Raw genomic sequence first — 16,381 nt, forward strand, 5'->3', positions numbered from 1 at the left:
AGAGACAGAGAGACAGAGAGAGACAGAGAGACAGAGAGAGACAGAGACAGAGAGAGAGAGAAAGATAGAGACAGAAAGAGATCATGAATGAAAAAAAAAGTACCTTCCCTCCTTTCCTTGCTGAGGTGAGGGGGGACCAAGAATATGAAATCTTGGGTATACTATGAAATTCAATTGACATGGGTCAGCTTTGGTTGCTTTTTTCTTTCTTGTTACAAGGAATGACTGTGTAGGAGGGAGTAACATGCTCCGAAATGAAGGTGACATATTTACAAAAGATATTACTTATTGAAGAGCTAGCTTTACCAGACTCAGTTTTGCCTGTAACTTGAGTAAATCCCTTCCCCTTTCGGTGTCACAAATGTCCTTGTCTCCAAAACCAAGGGCTGAGCAGCCACAGTGTCAGGGGCCCTTCTCCCCACCCCGACAGGTTATTCAAGGGAGGCTCAGGCAGCCCAGCTTCAGTTACACCTGAGTTAGAGAGCTCGCCCACCCTCCCTCTCTGGGATCCTGGACAAACTGCTCCCATTCTGGGCACCTCTGGTTCCTTCTCTGCATAAAGACCCCTTATCTTGCCTCCGTGCAGGGCTGATAATGAATGAAAAGAGTTCTGACAAACAGGAGCGAAGGAGGCAGGCCGGGCCAAGGAGCCTGCCCCCGAAGCCCTTGGGGGAGCAGGTAGAAGGGGGCCCTCTTGGTCCCAAATCAGACGTCAGGGTCTCTTCTGAGCCTTCTGTCGTCTGCTCACCTCCAGAATGGTTTCAAACCGGCTGAAGACATCCATAGAAGCCAGAATCTTCCCGATGGATTTCTGTGGGGACACATGGAATGGATACGTGGGTTGGGAGGACTTTGGAGTCTGGAGAAAGAAAACCTCCCCTTTTCCTGTTCTCGGCCACTCACAGAGAACCCTCCACCCTGAGGGCCTGGGTCAGCCCTTGCGGGGCTCGGGGCCTGAGAGCTCCTGGCCACAAGGTCTGGTCAACTTTGGAAAGGGCTGCCCGAGCCTCGTCCTGCTGCCCCAGCTCCAGTTTTACTTAAACAGCCCAAACCGTCCTGAGCCCCAGGCTAGAGAAGCATCACCAACCCAATGCACTTAAGCTGGATTAAAGGGGACCCTGGGACTAGATCCTGGGGACTCAGACTCTCCCCCACGAGCAGAGGCGGGCCTGGCTCACCTGCGGATCTCCGGGGATGAAGGACTGAGGGGGCAGCGTGCGGATGTTGCTGATTAAGTGGAAGACGCCGTTGGAGGCGGGCAAGTTGGTCTGCACGATGCTGTAGGTCGAGCCTAGCTGGTCGTTGTACTTCATGGTTTTCCCAGGGCTCTGCGGAAGCTTCAAGCCTCAAACTCCCTTGCCAGGGGGCAGGGCCCTGCCTGCGCTCAGCCCCCAGGGAGAGCCCCCTCCCCAGCCCGACCTGGAAGCCTCCAGGTGCCAGGAGGTAAGTGGGACTCGCTTCCCAGAGTGCCGGGTCCCCGCATCTGCCAGCCTAGCCTCAGAGACCTGGCAAAGTCATTACCAGGGGATTCCGCCCCCAGCCCGCCGCCCTGCTAACGGGCCTGTCCACGCCACCCGCTCTCCAGCACATCCGTGCTCGGCAAGTCCTCTCCGCCCCAATTGGCTGAGCCTCTCCTCCGGGTGAGCGGCCACTTCTGACCCCTCCTGTGGCCAGCGGAGGCCCCAGCAGCTGCCCCCATCTCTGTGCGATCCCCGAAGGACGCGCCCAGGCCGGACATCCCCCAGTCCCCCAACCTCTCCAGAAGGGCCTGCCGTCAAACCCCCCATTTAGTTCCTGGCTTCGGCCGCTCGGGCCGCAGAGCTCCCGGGGCCTGCTTCCCCGGTCCCCCTCACACCATGAGGTTCCCGAGAGCGGACCCAGAGCCATTCTCTGCCCCGCTTCTCCATCCCTCTCGGCCTTAAGCAAAGCGCCCAGCGCCAGAGGCAGCAGTGCGGGCCCGGGGCCTCCTTACTAGGTACTTGCTGCCACTGATGGTCACCGACTCTCCGGCCAGTGTCCACCACGTCCGGGAGTATGTGGGAGCTGTGATGCGCTCCTCCATCAAGTGCTGTCCGGGGATGATGTACAGTTTGCATATCGACTTGGACAGGGATTCCTTCACGGAGGCAAAGGGAGGGTGTTAGGGGGTTCTGGGAAGGAAGACTCGGTGCCCCAGGGAAGGGGTGGAAGATCGGGGTCGGTGGGGTATGCTAGGACCTGGCTTGGAATTCTCCTCTGACACAGACAACAAGTCTCAGTCATCTGTAAGATGAGGAAGACGGACCAGGTGGCTTCCCAGTCTTTTCTGGATCTAGGTTGGTGATCCGTGAAAAGACTGGGGATCAGAGCTCAGTGGGACAGGGAAAGAAAGAGCTTTGCTTCCTGTTCCAATTCTAGGCTTCAGGGGTGTCCTTGCAGCAATTCTTCCTGGCTTCGCCCTCGGGGGCCCCCCAGGAAAGGGGAAAGGAGTTTCTCTGAAGGCATGGGCGCCCTCTGAGGGGAAGGGGATCTCTGAGGGAGAGGCTTGCCCTTTCCAGGAGGGGCTAGGCATTGGACAGAGAGATTTAGGGCAGAATATCACCCCTACCAGCCCCCACGTTTTTCTCTGCAGGGAGAAAGCCGATGAAATCCCAAGAGGGCACCAGTCTGGGCATGTATTTCCCAGGGTTCAGTATTTTTACTCCATGGTGTCAGACACAGGAAGCCCTGGTTCCAGGCTGAGGGGTATAGGGATAAGGTGCTCTGTACTCTGGCCCCCTCTGAGAGGGAAGGGAAGGAGGGAGCAGGTGAAAGAAGGGGCCCAAAGCACTCGAAGCTCAGCAGAGAGCCCTGGGGCCAGGGGGCCAGCGGCACTCACATTCAAGGTCCGAGACACGTACAAGGATGGGACCAGCACTGTGAACGGCCCGGACTTGGATAGGATCTCCCCACAGCCATTCTCTGCCAAAGGGAGAGGATGTCAGAGTTCCCCCAACTTGGGATGGGAGGGAGCAAGCCTCTCTCCTCTTACAAGTGGTCTCCTTAGTATTTATCCCCTGCATATAACAACCCAGCTCTTGCAGTTCCCATGTTCCTCTCCCTAGGGAGCTGCCGGACCTGCTCCCCAGTCTAATGAAGTCAGAATCCTGGGCCCAGGCCCTCTCATCCCCAGGGTGTAAGGGTCCCCAGGTCAGCTCAGGAGGGGCATTACCCAGCATTCTGAGGGCTGTAGATAATTTCCTTTTGAACCGGTGTTGGCTATTGGCTCTCTCCAGCTCCCTGATAAAGTGTCCATAACAGGAACGTCCATCTCCGATTTCTCCTTCTTTGCAGGTACACCTGATGGGGGATGTTAGATCAGCTTTACAAAATCCTCCCCCCCTTCTCCAACAGCAATTTCTAAGCCCACTGACTCCGTCTCTCACTCAGGCTCTGACCCACTTTGTCCCCTGGGTCTCATATTTCTGCCTTCCTTTCTTCCTCCTTCTTCCTACTCACATTCTTCCTCTCAGCCTCCAAGGTCCAGGTCAATTCTCCCCTTCCAGGAAGCTTTCCCCAGCTTAGTCCAGAATGGTCTTCCCCTTTCTGAGTTTCTAGAGTCCCTCACCTTCGCCTTTTTTAACTGTCTAGTATTCAGGTCTTATCTCCCAGGTGAGATTCGGGTCAAGAGACCTTAACTGGGGGTTCCTTTGTGAAGAACCCTGTGCTGAGCTAAAATGAGGAAGAGAAGACCCAGACCCTGCCTTTAGTTCCAAACTTAAACACCCCAAGAGAGTTTTTTCACACACACATTCGGTGTTTCATGTCAATCATTTCTCTGTCAGATGGTCTTGTTTTATTTTTTGTAAATTCTCTCTCTTTCCATACATACATACACACATATACATATATAATGTGTGAACATATATATTATCATATTATACACATGTACATATTGTCTCCCTCAATATAATATTATATATATACATATATATATATATATATAAAAGCTTTATTTTCATCTTCTTTTATTTAGGCACTTACTAAATACTACTTTATTATCAACAATATGGAAGGCACAGTAAGGAAGAGGACCAGGTTTTTCCCTTGGGAAACTCAAAGTCTGCTCAGAACAGGAGACTTTACAAATGCTACTTGGTTCCTAATGCTCCTACAAGGCCATCTAAGAGAGCAGCTGCCCCCCAGCCCAAGTAACCCTCAGTCCATGGCTCAGTTGACCTTGAATGGGCGACATTTCCCCATCCCCATTTCCCGATCTCCTGTCTCCCTCCACAATCCCAGATCTGTAAGGACCTTCAGAGACTATCTAGTCTGACTCACAATAGAGCAAGTTACATCTCTGACAAGGAAGCATCCTAAGTCTCCGTGAAGACCTCCGGCGATGGAGAGCCCCTCTCCCTATTGAGACTCTTCATTTTTTGGATATCTCTAGTTGCTTTTCTTCTATAGTCAAAATCTGCCTTTACAACTTATATCCATTGCCCGTAATTCTGCCTTCTGGGCCCAAACCAAAAAAGTTTAGTCCTTTCGAGTGATGGTCAGTCTACAAGCATTTATTAAGCACTTGCCATGGGCCAGGCACTGCTAAGCACCAAGAAAAGCAAAACAAGAGTTTCTGTCCTAAAGCAGCTCATGATCATTTAATAAAGAAAACAGGCTCAAGCTCTCTGGTTCACCCAAGACGGATCCAGAGCTGATGGGAGGTAATCTCAGAGGGGAAGGCACTAGCAGCAGACCCCCTGAAGAAGGAAGGGTTGGCGCCCAAAACTGAGGCAGCCAGGAGAAGCTTCCTGTGAAGGAGGAAGGAGAACATGGCAAGCATGGGGCACTGCTAGTGTAAAGACTGGGAGATGGGGTATTGGGTTTGAGGAAGGACAATGGGTCTATTTGGCAAAAACACAGGTCTCAGAACTTTTGCTCTTCAATTTCATCTTTCTCTATTCCTCCATGACTTGACTTAGCCAATCCCCTCTCTCACGCATCCCTTTACTAGCCCATTCCTCTCAAACCACAAACATGCTCTGGATCTTTCCCAATCTAAAAAACTTCCTCTTGACCCTGTCAACCACCCCTCTCACATTTCGTCCTCTTTCTCTCTTCCTCTTCTAGGAAAGACCAAACTTCCAGGAAGAGTAGTCTACACTTGACACCTCTGCTTCCTCATTACTCCCTCCCTCACTCCTCAGCTCCTTTCCAATTACTTTTCATTGTGACCATTTTGCTGACATTGGTCTCTCAGAGGTCAAAAGTCTGACTTTCACTGACAACTCTCTTAGGCTTCCTTTTCTTCTCTGCTTCTGCTATCTCCTTCTTCTGAATATTTTCTCTACTCTTTAGACTGCCATAATGGTGGACACCACTGGCTCTCTCCCTATCTGCTGATCCTTCTCAATTTTCTTTCCTGGTTCATCTTACTCCTGCCTTTTAAGAGTCTTGTGTGGGGAGAGGTCCTGCCCCCTAACTCTTCTCTTTGAAGAGTTCTCCATTTATTTTATTGACATTCTCCATCTTACTATCTCATCTATTCCCTTGGTTTGCATTACCACCTCAATGAAGATGGCTCCTAAATCTATCCCTGCCCCAGTCTCTCCTTAGACCTCCTGACCCACATGAACAATGTCTCACCCAGATTTCAAACCCAACATGTTCAAAGCAGAACTCATTGATTTCCCCCTTAACCTGCCTTTTCCTATTGATGATATCATCATCTTCCCAGTCATTCAAGCTCAAAATTCCAAGGTCATCTTTGACTCTTTTCTCTCCTTTCTTCCCACTACCTAATCAGTTGGGAAGTCTTGTAACTCTACAATACCCCTCTCATCCATCCCCTTCTATTCACTAACTCTAGCTCAGATCGTTATCCCCTCTTTCTTGGACTTCCTTGGATCTCTTTTCCAGTCTATATTTTACTCAGTTAATTGTGTAACTCCCTGATAAAAAGTTGAGTGGTTCCCTACTGATACTTGGATAATGCTAGCAATTATAATAATTGCTAGCATTTACATATCTTCCTTACAAAGCTCTTTTCATATATTATCTCATTTACTATTATTATCCCCATCTTACAGAGGAGAATAATGAGGCTGAGAGAGCTTAAGGGATATATAGATCACACAACTAGTGAATAGTTGAGGCATGATTCAAAATCAAATGCTCTGGGGAAGCTAGGTGCCCTGAAGTCAGGAGGATCTGAGTTCAAATCTGGCCTCAGACACTTAACACTTCCTAGCTGGGTGACCCTGGGCAAGTCACTTAAACTCAATTGCTTCAGGGGAAAAAAGAAGGAAAGAAAAGAACAAAATCAAATGTTCTGATTCCAAGTCTGGTACTTTATCTGTCACACCATGCTGCATATTCTAAAACACCAAGTCCTTTGTTCCAGGCCCAGCACTCCATCCACTGTGGTCCCAGCTGCCTTTTATACTTATTTATGATATAATATACTGTGTCCATCCCTCACTGTTCCCTTCCCATTCACCAGTAATTTTTTTTCATTTTTTAATCTCCAAAATCAATAAACATTCAATGAAATGAAATTGATTTAGGCATCTTAGTACATACACACACCCTACCCATAGTCCTTAGAGAGGGAAGGGACCTGAGATTATATATAATCCAACTTTTCCTTCTGCTGCCTCATTTTGCATTAAAGTGAGGTTCCCTGGGTTAAGTGACTTCCACAAGACCACTGGAACCACAGACTCTGGGAAAGGTGGAACTTGAACCAAAGTTCTAAGTCTGATTGGTGTTCCTTCCCCACCCCAGGATGCTTCTCATTTATACTCACACAGAGAATAGGCCATACCTTCAGACTCTGGTCTTTAGAATCCCACCATCGTACCATTAACTAAGACATTACGGCCCACCCCTGGTACGCCCAGTCCCACGTGCTCATTCACACTGTCCTGTGCTCACCTGGGTCTGCCCTGCACATCCAGCTGGCAAGTGGCTGAACTGTCGCAGAAGAAATTACGGCAGGAGGAGATGATGGGTCTGCAACCTTCCGAGATGTTGTGGCTAATACCAGTTAGGCCTGGTTTGCAGGCACAGATGGACTGGGGAGCCAGGGGAGGAGCAGAAACCCTTGCTTAGCCGTGACTTGAAGTGAGGAGAGGGAAGGAGCCGAGGCTCCCTTAGCCCCTTCTTTCGCTCTCCCCACCCTCACCCCAGTCTGGCTCCTATACGATTCTGGAACCTGAGTCCCAGAAAAAGGGGTGTAGGCCATCCTAGAGTCTTCTCAGCAGGGAGAGCAAGGGAGAGTCCCCCCCAACCTTGCCCTCACCCAGTGTCCCTTGCTGGGAGCCCTCAGTCACCTTGCCTGGACCCAGGTATAGGCACCGGGTGGAGTTACTGGGACAGCCACCATAGTTGGAAGTGCAGGGGTCCACGGGCTGGCAGAATTTCCCATCACCGTGGTAACCAGCCTTGCACTGGCATTCAAAGTTTCCATTTTCCAGGGCTGAGCATGTAGCAAAAGGAGAACAGGAAGAACAAGGATCTTGGGCTGAAAGATTTGAGGAAGAAGAGGGGCCATGAAAATCAGGAAGGGACTTTGTGGTTAACCTATCCTATGGAAGGCAGGAGGGTAGGAAGGGGCCAGATGGGATATTAGCAACAAGTCTGTAGGAACTTGGTATCCATTCAGTGCATACATGGCATGGATGAATGAATTAAACAATCAATGAGTCCTTGGTCATCCTGTTGACTGATTAGAACCTTTGGTTGTCCCTATAGAATAAGATATGATGCCAGGGCCTTTCCTTCCCTGACCAGTTGCCCAATTCAAGAATCCCTTTAATGAAGAAAGTGCCTTTCATTTCCCATAAGGAAATCAGGCCAGTGCCTAATTGGAGATGAATTCATACTAAAGTGAATTTATATTAACGTGTACATGACTGAGTAGGGTCCTTTTTTAGTTGAAGAGGGAAACGAAAAGAGAACAGGATAAGAACAGGAGTATGAAAAAGGGAAGGGAGAGTGCCAAAAGGAAAGGCTCAGGGCACTGAAGTCAAATTTCTTCTTTTTCATCATTTGCCTCTGAGCTACTAAATGCACATGGATATTTGTGCAAGAATATCTACATAGGTGAGAGGTAGGTCTGCTTTGGGGTGTAGGGGAGTGGGCAGGGATTACTCTTTTTTTTGAACAGCAAGGGCTTCGCTTGGGTCTTAAGAGGGCTCACCTTGGCATTTGGTGCCCTGGAGCCGGTAGCCCGGGAGACACTTGCAGCTGGGTGCCCCAGTATCTGTGTTCACACACTGTGAGTTCTGTGGGCAGGCCAGGTCCTTGCAGGCCGCCACTTCTGGAAGCAGAGCAGAAAAATAGGGCAGAGAAGTAGAAGGACTCAATCAGGAGTGCCGGGTTCTAGTTCTAGCTGACTCACTCTGTCAACTTAGGCAAAATATACCCTTCCTTTGAACCTCAAGTGCCCTTTCTGTAAATGGGGCAGGGAAGATTGGACTCAGTGATCTCTAAGCTCTCTTTTAGCCCTAAGGTTCTGGTGGATCCTATAAGGCAGGAAAGACTTGACCCACAGTCCCCACTTGCCATGCTGCCCTCCTCCTCCATGCCTGCAGCCACCCTCCAGCCTGGAAATGCCTCCTGAGGCCCTGCTGGCCCAGGACACTCACCCTGGTCACACCGGGGGCCAGTGTAACCAGCAAAGCAGACACAGCTCCCATCACCTTGGGGCCCGTTCTTGCACACACCATGGACACAGGCACACACTGCGAAGAGGAAAAGAACTCCATCCCCAGAGCTCACCCAGTGCCTTGACTGGGCTTAACTCTCTAAAAACAAGACCATGGGACTCCATCCCTACCCTACTTCCATCCAAAATTCATTAGAGCCTGGAGGGGCCGTCTTTTTATATGGATCTCTGCTCCTGTCTCTCTCTTGATGTCTATGACTAGTGGTTTCTCTTGGTCTGTGTATTCTTTCTCTGTCTACCTGTCTTAGTCCCTGTCTGTCTCTCTGTCCTTCTTTTTTCATCTGTCTTCAACTCTATCTCCACATCTCTTTCTGTCTCTTTTCCCTGTGTCTCTGAGTATGTCTCTCTATGTCCAACTTCTCTCTATGACTTTGTGTCTCCCTGTATTTCTGCCCTTCTCCCCAGCCCTCACTCCCCCCAGTCTCTGTCCCTCAATATGTGACCCCTTTTGTTCTCTCTAAGCCCTGCCCCCTTACCTGACTTGCAGTCAGGACCAAATGAGTTCCCATCCTTGCAGTCCTGGCAGGCAAAGCCGCCATATGCTTCCTGGGGAAAGATGCAGCAGTTGTGCTAGTTACAAGGTCCTCCCTCTACTTCCCCAAGGTGCCAATGCTTCCTTCCACTCTTGCTTCACCATGATCCCAATATAGGGGCTGATTGCCACTCCTGACCTCCCTTCAGTACCCATCCCATAGCCTCTCACCTCACACACACAGGTCCCATTCTGACCAATTCCATCCAGGCAGGTACCATGCCCATTACAGGGTTTATTGGGTCCCCCAGGACACTCTGTAAAGAATAAGGCGGGGGATCAGTGAGGCTCAATCTCCTGATCCAGAAAATACCAAGCCCCCAGCTTGAGCCCCCTCATGCTGACAGTGCTGAGCCAGGGAAACAGACACTTTGGGGCTTCAGGATCCAGCCACCCCCTCTCCCTTCGGGGGTGAGGCTGCAGGTACCTCTTACATCTAGGGGAGATCTTCACCCATGAGACCCTGAGTCTGCTGGAAGAGGACCCAATGGTAGGATGACCTTAACCTCGGGCAATCGTGGTCCCTTTCTCATAGGGAAACGGAGCCCGCCCCCATGTTACAAAGTTTGCGATTTTCCCATTCGTCCCTGCCCCATACCATAGCACTCAGAGCCCCAGTACCCAGGACAGCAGGCCTTCTTTTCCACCTCTTTCCAGCAGACCTGGCTGCATCCAGACATCAAGATGGTATTTTCTCCCAGAGTCACAGAATAACTGAGACAAGAAGCAAGTCAGTAATGGAGCTCCTGCCCTAAGGGCTCCTTCCTTGGGGTAGCAAGCAGTGGGAAGTCTCCAGCATTCAGGACTCGTTAGAGAGGGGAAGACTGTCTGAGAATATAAGTCTATCCACTGGAGCTTTTTGATGTCTTCCCCAAACTTATCCTGTTCATCTGAAGCTTTCAGCATCGATTTCCCTCCCATCTTCCTACCTCCAGATAATTGTTCCTTTTTTTCCACCCCACCAGTGTCTTTCTCCAAGTTTTTCCTTGAGATTTTCCCAGCCAGACGCTGCCCCTAGCAATTTCCTCTGTCTGGGGTGGGACTTCCTAACCACAGGGTGTTGAGTATTTGGTGGGAAGTGGGGGTAACTAGGATAAGCCAATACCTGCAGTCTTCAGGTCCTTTCTCCCAATTCTTGGTCCAGCCTACTGGGCAAGCCTGATTCTTAAAAGCCACACAGGAGGTACATGGAGAATTTGTGAGGAACTTTGTTTTCATGTTACAGTATTTGGAATGGATCTATACAGGAGGTAGATAGTGAAGAGTGAGATGGATCTAAAACCTCAAGCCCCCTCATATTCCTACCTAGGAAATATTAGAGCTATTGGGGGCTTCAGATACCATGTACTAAAACAATCACATTTTACTGAGTGGGAACTGGGGTCATAGAATAATGTTAGGGGCAGAGGTGGGATGAGAGTCCAGGTGTTCTGATCCTCAAGTTAGTACTCTTTTCAAGATCATATTATGCTTCCCCCCTATTCCCTGTAAGAAGTTATACATTTATTTCTTTAAATTTTGCTCCAAAAAGGTTTCCTTTTTAGGCTACCTTTTCATTTAATGCTAATGATGACTAAATTTAGAATTTTAAAATAAGCTAGATGTTATTTAATGTTATTCCATGTTACTGCTTTAATATAATCCCTTTTTTGTAAATATATCTGTGATTGAGTGGAGCATCATTGAATTTTTTTTTTCAGTTAGTCACTAACTGAAGTGTGACTGAAACCATAATGTTTAGACCAGATAACCTAACCTAAATACCATTATTCATTTGTGACCTAATTATAAACAAAGACTCCAGGAAGAAGACAAAAGCCTCACAGCGGGGCAAGAGAACTGAGTTTGGAGATAGCAGATCTGAATTTGAATCCTGAATTTGCTACTTGCTGTCTGTGTAACTCTTGAACAATTCACTCAATGTCTCTAAATCTAACTTTTCCTCATTTATATATAGACTGACTGCTTCCTCTAATTCCTCCTCCTGTCTTACATGAGCCCTCATTTTATTGGACTAGATCAGAGGTGTCAAATTCACAATACTGCAGAGTACATCCTGAATTAGATTAAAACATAATTGGAAAATTTTTAACCAAAAAATTAAAATGCAACAGAACATAGATAATGTTAGTGTGTGGTTTTCTAAGTCAACATGCAGCTGGCAGGGATCTTTATGTAGTTTAATGGCTCCAATTCGATTGGAACCTGATATTACTGACCTAAGATGCTCTATGAGGTGTCTAGTTCTAAATCTATGAGCTGTTGAACCTGTGACCTAAAGTGACAATAGGAATAGGAGGGTCCTTGGAAGGCAGACTAAGTGATCCAGTGTGAGTTCAGAGGGGCTTGGTACAAGCTATGACTATGCAGGCATGTGATTCTTGGTTTTTAACTTTGTGGTGACTGATTGAGGAAGCTCCACCCTGGGAAGAGAGCTGAGTCCTCGATTTGGATAGATCTTGTGCTAGGGAAAAGATATCCAGGCCTGTTCCTAGAAGGGATGTGGCAACAGATGTCCTCCCCTTAATACTCCCCCCCCCATAACTATTGTAAAAGAAAGGCCTGTGAGCAAGGGGGTGAGTAAAAGGGATTAAAATGCTTAGGGTCAGAGCTAGTTCCTTTAACTAAAGAGGAATTACTTGGAAGGTTAGAGTGAACATAAAAAAAAAAATCCCCTGGGCCAAGAGCTTAGAGCAAGATGCCTTAAGATCAACTGTTTGGACCCCTTTGTTCCCTAAATCTATGCATTTTGCTTCCTTCAAAATATGGCCAACGATTTCAAACTCAAAAACAAACTGATCCCAGTGCTGGCCTGTTGGTGTAGAAAACCACAAATTAACATTCTCTATATTGCATAGCATCTTTGTTAATTTTGTTAAATATTTCCCAATTTGCATTATAATCTACATCAGTCTACAAGTGAAAGTTTTGGGGCTCCAGGTAGCCCTGCCAGACTGAGAGTTTGACACCTCTGGGACCCATCTCCACCTTTTTCAGGAAGCCTTTCTTTGACTAATTCCATCTGAATCCAGAATCCTAGCCAGAAAACACAGCCCTTGAAGCAAATTCAATTGAGTGGTGGTGCTAAGAGTAGACAAGGATTCTCCTAGCTCATTCTAAGACCAATGGCTATGGTGTTTGTTTGGAGTAAAATCAGTTGAATAGAGGAGGTAAGAAGTTTGTCAGTCCTAGCCATGCACAGTCTCACCAGGAGAGGGATAGCCTATCCCCAAGAGGGTTAGGCCCCAATCCCTGTAACCTACTGATGGCACCTGGCCCTTAATCCTCAACTCCTAGGGGAAAAGGGAGTAGAGGGTGGCAAACTCCAGGAGAAAGGAAAGAAACTTAGGGAGTGGGACCAGAAGATCTTAGGATGGGATTCAGAGAACTGAAGGTCCGTTAAAGGAAGAAAACACTCCCCAAATCTCTGGAACAAAATCCCAGCTGCCCAGCCCTAGTAATGGCATTTCCTAGACCACGCAAATGGTGTTCCTATAAATCTGCCAAAGCCTTCATTGTGCCTAATGATTTCTCCCCAGCCTTGTTTTGATCTCTAACAAAATTCTGTATATTTGCCTTTTCCATTCATTTCCCAAAAGATTCCCACTGCCCTCATCTCTAAGCTATAAGTTCCTTGAGGGCAGGACTTGATTCTGCTCTTCCTGGGATGCAAGAATCTGGAGATTGGGGTGCTAGCCTTGGCTCTCCCAATGACTCTCGCTGACAGCTCTTCCTCATCCCCTCTGGACCCTGGCTTCTCTTGTTAATAATGCCTCTATTACATAGAGAGGAACCCATGTGACTGGTCTGGCTATCTCACAAGGGTACCTAAGGTTTTTAGGATATAATGGATGGGAAAGGACTTTGGAGTGGAAATGCCAAGTTATTATTATTGTCCTTTGCTATTCTCTTAAGGAATCTCAAATTCCACTCCTAATTCAGCTCCACCTGGTGCCAGTTCTCATCCAGAAAGCTTTGCATCAACCCTGTACTGAGCCCAGATGGGGAAATGAGATTTGGACCTTAAATAGAGACAGAGACTCAGACATAAAGGGACAGAGATGTCCCATAGTTCAGAGAGAGAGAGAGAGACATAGAGAGACATAAGAGAGAGACAGAGAGAGAGAGAGAGACAGAGAGACAGAGACAGAGATAGAAAGAGAGACAGAGAGACAGAGAGAGAAAGAGACAGAGAGAGAGACAGAGACAGAAAGAGAGACAGAGACAGAGAGAGAGAGAGACAGAGAAACAGAGAGAGAGACAGAGACAGAGAGACAGAGAGAGAAAGAGACAGAGACAGACAGACAGACAGACAGAGACAGAGACACAGAATCAGGGACAGGGCTCCATGGATTCAGAGGGAAACAGCCACTTGACAAGCCATCCAACAACCTCGTTCACTGCTGCAGCCATTCTTTCTTTCTTTTATTCATTCATTCATTCATTCATATACTCAGCAAATATGTATTCAGCATGTGCAGAACACTGTACAAGGTATTAGTGGAGGCACAACAAGGATATTATTTGACAGGATTCATTGTCCCACATGCTGGGAAAAAAATAAACAAAAAAGATATAACATTCCAGAGTGATGGAGAGATGGAACTCAAAAGTGCCAGAAGTCAGAGGAAGAATGCTGCTGCTGATAGAGGAAGTTACTGAAGTCTTTTTGGAGGAGTTGGGTTTTAAAAGATGGGGAAGACTTCAAAAGGGGAAGAGAAAAGGTATTTCTAGGCACAGAGGAGAGGAGAGGAAAAAAAAAGAGAGGAGAGGAAAGGAGGGAGAGGGAGGGAGGAAGGGAGAGAGAGGAGAGGGAAGGGAGAGAGAGGGGAGGAAAGAGACAGAGACAGAGAAAGAGAGGGAGGAGAAGGAGGAAGAAAAGAGGAGGAAGAGGAGGAAGAGGAGGAGGAGGAGGAGGAGGAGGAGAAGAAGAAGAAGAAGAAGAAGAAGAAGAAGAAGAAGAAGAAGAAGAAGAAGAAATCTACATAGAGAGAAAGGGGAGAAAGAGAAGAAACAGATGTAAATAAAGAAGGGAAAAGAGAAGAGATAAGAGACAGATAGAAAGAGGTGGGGGGGGAGGATGTAGACATTGACACATAAATCCATTAAAGAAATGCTCAGACAAAACTGGCCAATACAAATGTCTTAGTTCAACCCCAAACATCAAACCCTTGATTGTCAGTGAAAAGCATCTTTGGGAATTGGAGGAAGGGGCAAAGGCTAAGCAGGTTCTTAGGGCTATAGAGAAACTAGAAGCTCAGTGACTTTGTATCCCCCAGGGGGGAACAAGCCCACAGTAAATGCTCTATCAATGCTAGGGATTCTAAGGGGACAGGAACAGTGTTTACTCTAGGAATAGGGGATCGTTTTCAGGTCTGGGGGGCTTCAGGAAATCTGTGGCCATACTTCCATTCAGGCTAGGTAGCACTGAGGCAGAGAGGCAAGGAGGCAGATAGGGAGAGAGACACACATACAGAGACCAGCAGAAGATGGTGAGGGAGGCAGAGATACAGCTATAGGCAGAGAAAGGAAAATAGAGTGCAGATAGAAATAGAGAAAGGGAGACAGAGGGTTAAAGACACAGAGATAAAAAGAGATAAGGAAACAGAAAAAATAATCTGTCCATCCTCAAATTTTCCTAAACCATTTTATCTGGCTATCTCCCTTGCCCCGGTTACCACAATTCATTTTAAAACTTGCTTATTTCTGGATCTGATCTCTGCTCTTGACATGTAAGCTTCATAAAGGCAGGGGATCCGTATTTTTTTTTTATCATTGTTATCCCTAATAACAAGCACATAATAAGTGCTTCATATATATTTACTGAATCTAGAGTCACATAGAAAACCGAGGTCTCAGTCATGTATTCACAGAGAGCAGCAACCAGATGAACATAGAGATCTAATCAGCCATCCAGCCAGAGATGCCCCCAAATTTATATATGGAAACAGAAAGGAGGGAGGAGAGAGACAGAGAAAGAGACAGAGACAGAAACAGAGAGAGACAGAAGTGAGACAGAGACAGAGACAGAGGTAGAGACTGAGAGAGAAATACAAAGACAGACATGGAGAGAGAAACAGAGAGAGAGGGAGGGAGGGGAGGAGAGAGAGAAATAAAGGTGGGGAGAGAATGAGAGAGAGAAAAAACAGGAAAGTAACCCAATAGTTTGTTCACAGACACAAAAATGGAGTTGACACAGGTACTGTATCCCAAACACTCCTTGCCCCCCCAATCCATCCAGCCTGTCTCTTTTGGTCTCATCCTAATTCTCCACAGTCCCAGGACAATTCCCAAAGCCTGACATTCTCTCCATTCTCTGTTCCTTTCAGGGGAATTGAATTCAACCCCAAATCCCCGAGACTCTCAATTCTACTCCCCCAGTCCTGGCCCAGCCTTTATCCCAGCCTCAAACCCAAACCGGATCCAACCCACCTTGTCTCCCTTCCCCTGGCCCACACCGGCCAGCCAGAGAGCCAGGAGCCAGAGGAGACGTGGCCTGCCAGGGCCAGACATCGCCAAGCACTGCAGGACTCAGCAGCCTCAGGATGGGGGCAGAGGACTGTGGGCAGAGGGACCTCCGGAGGCTGTCTAGGATGATCCAGAATGGGGCTGGGGGGAAGCTGCTGCCTTCCTTAAAAATCACACACACACACACACACACACACACACACACACACACACACACGCCAGCCAGTTCACCCCAAACAGGAACCCATCAGGATTTCCTCTTACATATCAGCCGCAAACAGGCGGAAGGAAAACCTCGGCCACTGACCACCAGGAACAGACTGCTCAGGCCCTTGGCAGGTCCGGAGGCTGAGCCCGTAGCAGGCAGCCCGGCCCAGCCCCGGTGATGCTGCCAGGGGGCACAGGAAGCCCACTCCCACTTCTCCCCCACCCCTCCAATGGCCACACAGTGAGGGCCTAAAGTGCCATCGTTAGAGTGAGAGTCCAGATTCATCTCCCCCGTTAGGTACAAATGTGTCTGGGAGGGGACACCTTAGAGGTTTTATTGTGCACTCTTTGTGACGCTGTTTGGGGTTTTCTTGGCAAAGACTGGAGGGGTTGGTCTTTCCTTCTCCAGCTCATTTTACAGAGGAGGAAACTGAGGCAGGCAGGGCAAAGGGACTTGTCCAGGGTCACACAGCCAGTATGTGTCC

General features: G+C 48.1%; 1 protein-coding gene across 1 annotated transcript in view; it reads right to left on the reverse strand.

The window, feature by feature from the left end:
- STAB1 (stabilin 1) overlaps window positions 1–15,867 on the reverse strand; it is a 53,783-nt gene extending 37,916 nt beyond the window's left edge. The window contains exons 1-14 of the mRNA XM_031965781.1: window positions 15,654–15,867; window positions 10,327–10,460; window positions 9,820–9,935; window positions 9,393–9,478; window positions 9,166–9,235; window positions 8,610–8,705; window positions 8,162–8,281; window positions 7,293–7,483; window positions 6,895–7,034; window positions 3,191–3,318; window positions 2,858–2,940; window positions 1,973–2,116; window positions 1,179–1,328; window positions 749–811 (exon numbers count right to left, since the gene is read on the reverse strand). Coding sequence (XP_031821641.1) covers window positions 749–811; window positions 1,179–1,328; window positions 1,973–2,116; window positions 2,858–2,940; window positions 3,191–3,318; window positions 6,895–7,034; window positions 7,293–7,483; window positions 8,162–8,281; window positions 8,610–8,705; window positions 9,166–9,235; window positions 9,393–9,478; window positions 9,820–9,935; window positions 10,327–10,460; window positions 15,654–15,734 — 1,602 coding nt within the window. The 5' untranslated portion in view covers window positions 15,735–15,867. The remainder of the gene's footprint in view (window positions 1–748; window positions 812–1,178; window positions 1,329–1,972; window positions 2,117–2,857; window positions 2,941–3,190; window positions 3,319–6,894; window positions 7,035–7,292; window positions 7,484–8,161; window positions 8,282–8,609; window positions 8,706–9,165; window positions 9,236–9,392; window positions 9,479–9,819; window positions 9,936–10,326; window positions 10,461–15,653) is intronic.
- Between the last annotated feature and the right edge of the window lie 514 nt (window positions 15,868–16,381).

This window comes from Sarcophilus harrisii, chromosome 1, assembly GCF_902635505.1.
Source record: "Sarcophilus harrisii chromosome 1, mSarHar1.11, whole genome shotgun sequence".
Lineage (NCBI taxonomy): Eukaryota > Metazoa > Chordata > Mammalia > Dasyuromorphia > Dasyuridae > Sarcophilus > Sarcophilus harrisii.